Below are 7,642 nucleotides of genomic sequence, written 5' to 3' on the forward strand. Positions count from 1 at the left end.
AACATAATCTCTGATAAAATGGTGTTTGATTTCAATGTGCTTCGCTCTTGAATGCAAAATTGGATTTTTAGACAAACAAATAGCAGCAGTATTATCACAATAAATGGGAATACTGTTAGCAGTTATCTGATAATCTTCCAACTGATGTTTCATCCAGAGTAGTTGTGTACAACAACTTGCAGCTGAAATGTATTCTGCTTCTGCTGTAGACATAGCAATAGTTGTTTGTCTTTTGCTAGCCCAGGATATAAGATTATCACCCAGAAATTGACAATTGCCACTGGTTGACTTTCTTTCAATCCTATCACCAGCATAATCAGCATCACAGAATCCAATTAGCTTATAATCTAAGGATTTCCTATAAAGGAGTCCAAGATTAGTTGTTCCTTTCAAATACCTGAAGATTCTCTTGACAGCAGTCATATGAGATTCTCTAGGATCTGATTGGAATCTTGCACACAAGCATACACTGAATAAAATATCTGGCCTAGATGCAGTGAGGTATAACAAAGAACCAATCATACCTCTATACAGCTTCTGATCTACTTTAGCTCCTTCATCTTCTTTGCTTAAGGTGCACGTAGGGTGCATTGGAGTGTTCATCACTTTACAGTCTTCAAGTTTGAACTTCTTCAGAAGCTCCTTTGTGTACTTTGATTGATGAACATAGACTCCATCTTTGCATTGATTGATTTGAATGCCCAGGAAGAACTTCAGCTCTCCCATCATGCTCATTTCAAATTCATCCTGCATTAACTCAGAAAATTCCTTGCAAAGAGATGCATTAGTAGAACCAAATATTATATCATCAACATATATTTGCACAACAAGAATATCTTTCTCAAGGGTCCTTCTGAAGAGTGTAGTATCAACCTGTCCTCTTTTAAAATCATTTTTGATTAAGAAATTACTTAGTCTATCATACCAAGCTCTGGGAGCTTGTTTCAAGCCATATAGTGATTTCTTCAGTTTAAAAACATGGTCAGGATATTTAATATCCTCAAATCCAGGAGGTTGCTTGACATACACTTCTTCTTCTATGACACCATTTAGAAATGCACTCTTGACATCCATTTGATATAATATTATGCCATGATTAACTGCATAGGAAAGAAGTAACCTGATTGCTTCCAATCTTGCAACTGGAGCAAACGTTTCAGTGTAATCAATGCCTTCTTGTTGACTATACCCTTGTGCAACAAGCCTGGCTTTGTTTCTTGTTACTTCACCTTGCTCATTCAGCTTGTTTCTGAATACCCATTTTGTTCCAATAATGTTCTTGTGCTGAGGTTTGGGTACCAGATCCCACACATCATTTCGTTGAAATTGATTCAACTCTTCTTGCATAGCTAGGATCCATCCATCATCTGAAAGTGCTTCATCAACTGTTGTAGGTTCAATCATTGAGATTAGTCCAATCATTGACTCTTCTTGTCTGAAATGTGATCTTGTTCTTCTTGGACTATCTTTGTTTCCAATGATTAGCTCCTCAGGATGTGAAGACTTGTGTTTGAATGTGTTTCTGGGAGGATCTGCTTGATGTGAGCCATCTTGTGCTTCGTCAGAAGCAGCTTCATCTTGTGCTTCTGATGTGGGTTCAGCTTCTGGACTATCTTCAGATTCAGCTATCTGATCAGGTTCTGGAGTAGCTTCAGGAACCTGTATCTCTGCAGAACTTTCACCTTGCTTTGAAGTTTTATCTTCAAGCTCCTTGTCATCAAATTTAACGTGCATAGATTCTTCAACACAGAGTGTTTCTGAATTATACACTCTGTATGCCTTTGACCTTTCAGAGTAACCTAAAAAGATTCCTCTTTGGGCCTTGGCATCAAATTTCTTTAGGTAGAGCTTGTTGTTCAGAATGTAACATGTACATCCAAATTGATGAAAGTAAGAGATATTGGATTTTCTTCCTTTAAAGAGTTCATATGCTGTTTTCTCCAAAATAGGTCTAATATAGATCCTGTTTTGAACATAGCATGCTGTATTCACTGCTTCTGCCCAAAAATGTTTTGGTAAATTGTTTTCATGAATCATGGTTCTGGCCATTTCTTGTAAAGTTCTATTCTTTCTCTCTACAACCCCATTTTGTTATGGTGTTCTAGGAGAAGAGAACTCATGGAAAATTCCATGTTTTTCACAAAAAGCTTCAAATGGCTCATTTACAAATTCTCCACCATGATCACTTCTGACTTTCAAAATTTTTGATTCTTTTTCAGATTGAATTTGAGTGCAGAAGCTACTGAATACATCACACGCAACATCTTTACTCTTTATGAATTTCACCCAAGTCCATCTGCTGTAATCATCAACAATGACTAATCCATATCTACTTCCATATAGGGATGCAATACTCACTGGTCCAAATAAATCAATATGGAGTAATTCTAAAGGTCTTGAGGTTGAAACAATGTCTTTGGTTTTAAAAGATGATTTCACAATTTTCCCTCTCTGACATGCACCACAGAGTGCATCTGAATGATAGTCAATGTTTGGTAGCCCTTTCACAAGTTGTAACTTACTAAGCTTAGAGATTAACCTCCAGTTAGCATGTCCCAACCTTCTGTGCCACATCCATTTCTTATCATTCACTGATAGTAGGCAAACCACCTTCTGATCAGCCAGTTCAGAAAAATTGATTTTATAGACATTGTCAACTCTCTTTCCCTTGAACACAATGGATTTGTCTCCCTTGTTGATTACTGTACAGTTGGGTTTTTCAAAAAGCACATCATAACCATTATCACAAAATTGACTAATGCTCAAAAGGTTATGTTCAAGACCATCTACCAACCATACATTATTAATTGAGGTAGAGGAATTACCAATAGTTCCAGTACCTATGATCTTGCCTGACTGGTTGCCTCCAAATTTCACATTTCCTCCCTCTTTCATTGTTAGGCTGAGGAACATGGACTTGTCTCCTGTCATGTGTCTTGAGCAACCGCTGTCTAGGTACCATGATCTTTGCTTTGGCACTGCTCTTAGACATACCTGCATCATTGACATTTTTAGTTTTAGGTACCCATTGTTCTATGGGTCCTGGAAGGTTAGTACTTAAGGCTTTACTCTTCACTTCTTGTACCTTGTGCTGTGAGTTGGGTTGCTTCTGATTAACCATCACCTTAGGTTTTGGTACTTCAGAAGCAGCAACTGTCTTCTTCTGAAACTTAGACTTCAAAACCCCAGATTTTGGTTTCACCAGACTCTGAGGAATAGGTTCTGATCTTTTCAGGATCCTGACCTTTGAAGTCTTGGAATCAGAGTTGATCATAGCCTTTGACTTAGAGTTCTTTGGCTTTGAAGTAATTTTAGCCTTAGAACTAGAAGCTTCATGTTTTGATTGAACAACAGTTTCCAACTCAGCCCCTTCTGGTACAAAGAATGTTTTCAGACCTTCCTTGATGCATTCACAACAAGATTTTAGATTGGTTTTCTCAAGTTTCACTTCTGGAAAACCAATTCCTCTGCCGTTGTTCTTGTAAATGCCAGATATAATAAAATCTTCAAGAGCAATTTCATGGTTACTTAAATGTTTTTCATTACACTTTTCTTGTAGCCTCTGACATAAGAACCTGAGCTGATCTTCATATGTTTTACACATGAAGTCAAAGCCCCTAAGTCCTTGTTCAGAAGCTTTCAGATCCAATAGAGTTGATTTTTGCTGTTGTACCAAATCAGCATATTTTTCTTTTAAATCCTTCAACTCATTGGTTCTTACTTCAAAATGTGTAAGAAGTTCTTTAAGTGACTCAACAAGTTCATCTCTGGGAATTTTGGAATATACCTCGTTTTCATCTTCTGAGTCCGAATCTGATCCAGCTTCTGAAGTTGTTGTTGCTACCAACCCAACAGCTACCTTTGCATCTTCATCAGCTTCCTCTTTATCAGATCCAGATTCACTACCCAAATCATCCCAGGTTGCCATTAAACTCTGCTTAATCTGCTTCTTGAGTTTGCTTGGTTTGAATGTAGACCTCTTTGACTTGTCCTTTGACTTTTCTCTTTGAAGATCAGGGCATTCAGCAATGAAGTGTCCAGGCTTCTTACAGTTGAAGCATCCCTTCTGATCTTCTTTCTTTGAGCTTCTGGAGTTACCCCTTCTGGAGAGAAACTTTCTGTTCTTCTTGGCCAGATATTGAAGTCTGTTTGAGAGCATGGCCATTTCAGCAGCATCTGGTTCAGAATCTGAACTTGACTGTTCTTCCTCTTTAGATTCAACCACTTTGAGAGCTTTTGATGACTTGCCTTTGGATGGAAGAGCTATTGATTTACTCTTCTTAGTAGACTCATGTTCATTAAGACTTAACTTATGAACTTTGAGAGAACTAACAAGATCTTCGACACTTAAAGTGTTTAAATCTTTAGCTTCCTCAATGGCAGTCACTTTTGGTCTCCATCTGGCAGGTAAGCTTCTGAGTATCTTGCTTACATGATCAGAAGCAACATAGCTCTTCTTTAGAATCTGTAGCCCAGAAACTAAGGTTTGAAACCTTGAGTACATCTCCTCAATAGTTTCATCATCCTTCATCTTGAATAACTCATACTGATGTACAAGCAGGAGAGCCTTTGCTTCTTTGACCTTCTTGCTCCCTTCATAATTTGAACAGAGAGAAGCAAACATAGCTTTAGCAGTGGATTTATCACTCATCTTCATATACTCTGCTTTGGGTATGGCAGTGACAAGGGCTCCTCTGATAATATGATGCTTCTTGTAAAGTTTCCTCAGTTCTGGAGTATGTTTCTTTCTATCCACAGCAGCTCCTTCTTCATCAAGGACTAAATCACCAACACCATCTTCCAGAATATCCCATAATTCTTCATCCAGGCTCATGATGTAGCTGTAAAAGTTGGTCTTCCACCAAGAGAACTCTTCAGCATCTCCATTGAACTTTGGAACTTTTCCAACACTGGTTTTCTTACTATCACTATAATAATGTGAGACATGTTTATAGCTAGTATCACTAGGACCAGGAGGAGGAGTAGACATGTTTTTCTCAGATCTTTGACTGTTGCACGGTTAAGTGTTACACAACAGACCAAGGCTCTAGATACCAATTGAAGGTGAGAAAAACACAAGAAGGGGGGTTGAATTGTGTTTTGAAAAATTCTTCGTTTCTCCTAAAAACTGAACACACTGATCAGAAGCTAGGTGAGACAGCTTCTGAAGTGATAATCAGAATCTAAATGCAGCGGAATAAAACAGAGAGAGAGAAGAAGAACGACACAAAGCAATTATACTGGTTCCTTCCACAAACCGGAAGTAGTCCAGTCCCCCTTGCACTTCCAAGGAGATTTCACTATGAGTAATATCTGATTACAAATGCTCAAGCACACAAGCAAGAGACTTCCAATGCTCAAGCACACAAGCAAGAGACTTCCTTTGCTCAAGAACACAATCAAGAGACTTCCTGCTCAAGCACAACTGCAAGAGACTTCCTAACTAAACAAAATTACACAGAAAATTGTTTAAGGTTGAACACTTGATATACAATCAGAGGTGCTCACAATACAAATCAGATACAGACTCAATGGACTTAAGAATTTCTAAGATATGACTTTGAGACACAGAAATTCTAAGTGAATGCAGAACAATTTCAGCAGAGGTTTGGTACTTGTGAAAATCTTGTGAGTCTTTTGTTCAGCGTTCTTGCATTACCAAATCTCTAGGTCTTCACTCCTTTATATAGAGGTGTGAAAGAGACGTTGTGAAATTGCCAGCGCACCAAAGAGTCGTTATTGAAGCTTGATCTTTCACCAATGATCTTTTGCCTGATTTGGTTGTTGTCCTATGAAGAACCAATTTGAAATCCATTCCTTATCCAAAGGAACATATATGCAGGCGAGACCGTATTCTGGAGCTGTTTTCTTGTCTTGTAGCGTGGACACAAAACAGAGTAGTGGAGAAGGTGGTTGTACAGTTCGTACAATAGTACAATGTCAACGTTTTCGTCCAAATTGCAAGCACATGCCTTCAAACGCCTTTGAAATGACCGTTGCAATGTTCCATTAATCCTTTGTTTGTGTTTTCGAATCCAATAGACAGCTTTTGCATTGATAATTCTTCAATTCTTGAATCTTTTGCAAATCCAGTTGAGATTCAGCTTCTGGTGAAATAGCTTCTGATGAGGCAGCTTCTGATGATGCAGCTTCTGATGATATGACTTCTGCAGCTTCTGATGACGCAGCTTCTGATGATGTGGCTTCTGGACCTCTTGTCTTCAGAAGCATTATTCTTCAGGAGCAGCTTTACTTCAGGAGCGCTATTTCTTCAGGAGCAGCTTGACTTTAGGAGCGCTTTGCCTTCACAATCATCTAAGCTTCATTTTCTTTTGCTCTTTATTTGCTCATTCAGAACCAATGATGATGTAACTTTATAATTATGGTCCTGTACACTTGAACAAAGATTAGCTAGTCCAATTTACAATTTTTAATACCTTGTTATCATCAAAACTCTTTAAGGTTCATTGTTAAACACATTTTGTTCCAACAAAAACAAGATAAAAAGATCAACTCAAGCGGTCCGTTATTTAGGACTGTTAGCTTGAAACAAGAGAAAAAGGTAAACTCAAGCAGTCCGTTGTTTAGGACTGGTAGCTTGAAACAAGACAAAATGGTAAACTCAAGCGGTCCGTTGTTTAGGACTGGCAGCTTGAAACAAGACAAAAAGGTAAACTTAAGCGGTCCGTTGTTTAGGACTGGCAGCTTGAAACAAGATGAACATTTGCGAGAATCCACTCGGCTTTTGATAAGGTTTGCGAGAATCCACTCGGCTCTTGCGAGAATCCACTCGGCTTGGTAAACATATGCGAGAATCCATCGGCTTTTGTGAGAATCCACTCGAATTTTGCGAGAATCCACTCGGTTTTTGATAAAATTTGGCCAGTATCCACTGGGCTTCATAAGAGTTTTGTGAGAATCCACTCGGCTTTTGCGAGAATGCACTCGGCTTTTGCGAGAATCCACTCGGCTTTTGATAAAAGTTGGCCAGAATCCACTGGGCTTCATAAGTGTTTTGCGAGAATCCACTCGGCTTTTGCAAGCTTGTGCCGGAATCCACCGGGCTTTGTAAATGATCGCCGGAATCCACCGGGCTTTGTGAGAGTTCGCCGGAATTCACCGGGCTTATAATGAGTGACATCTCTGGACCAGACACACTGGGGATGACACTTTTGATGATAAGAAGGTAAATGCCAGATGTTCATGTGTAGAAATTTGCGGCTTGACACAATGATAAGTAAAGACCGAACTTGAGAGACACGACCGAAACAAGATTTTGGTGACTAATGCAATCATGTGTGAATGATGCAATGTATATGTTATGTATGCATGAGTGTATGAATGTGTGAAAGTATTAATGTATGAATATATGATTGTACGAATGCATGAATGTATGGATGTAGCTTGTACGACTGTATAAGACAGGTGACTTGATGAAACGAGACAAGATAGGTAAGATGGGAGGCAGACTGACATCGCAGTACAAGCACTCGGCAAACTTCCTTGGAGATGATACAATCACACAAGGTAGCAACTGTTGCCTCTTGGGGAGAAAGCCCATTGTTTAACCAAAAGTCTGGGAGAAGTTGCCATTTGTAAACCGGCGTAGAGTGCTCTTCCTCTGGCGTGCTTCAACAGTCAT

At 39.0% G+C, this 7,642-nt stretch overlaps 1 protein-coding gene across 1 annotated transcript in view; it reads right to left on the minus strand.

The window, feature by feature from the left end:
- LOC146915777 (uncharacterized) overlaps positions 1–7,642 on the minus strand; it is a 46,001-nt gene extending 38,359 nt beyond the window's left edge. Inside the window, exons 1-3 of the mRNA XM_085721435.1 lie at positions 7,570–7,642; positions 3,119–3,504; positions 2,748–2,994 (exon numbers count right to left, since the gene is read on the minus strand). Coding sequence (XP_085577561.1) covers positions 2,748–2,994; positions 3,119–3,504; positions 7,570–7,642 — 706 coding nt within the window. The remainder of the gene's footprint in view (positions 1–2,747; positions 2,995–3,118; positions 3,505–7,569) is intronic.

The sequence above is a fragment of the Medicago sativa genome, chromosome 6 (assembly GCF_051527215.1).
Source record: "Medicago sativa cultivar Bolivia chromosome 6, Bolivia_mono, whole genome shotgun sequence".
Classification (NCBI taxonomy): domain Eukaryota; kingdom Viridiplantae; phylum Streptophyta; class Magnoliopsida; order Fabales; family Fabaceae; genus Medicago; species Medicago sativa.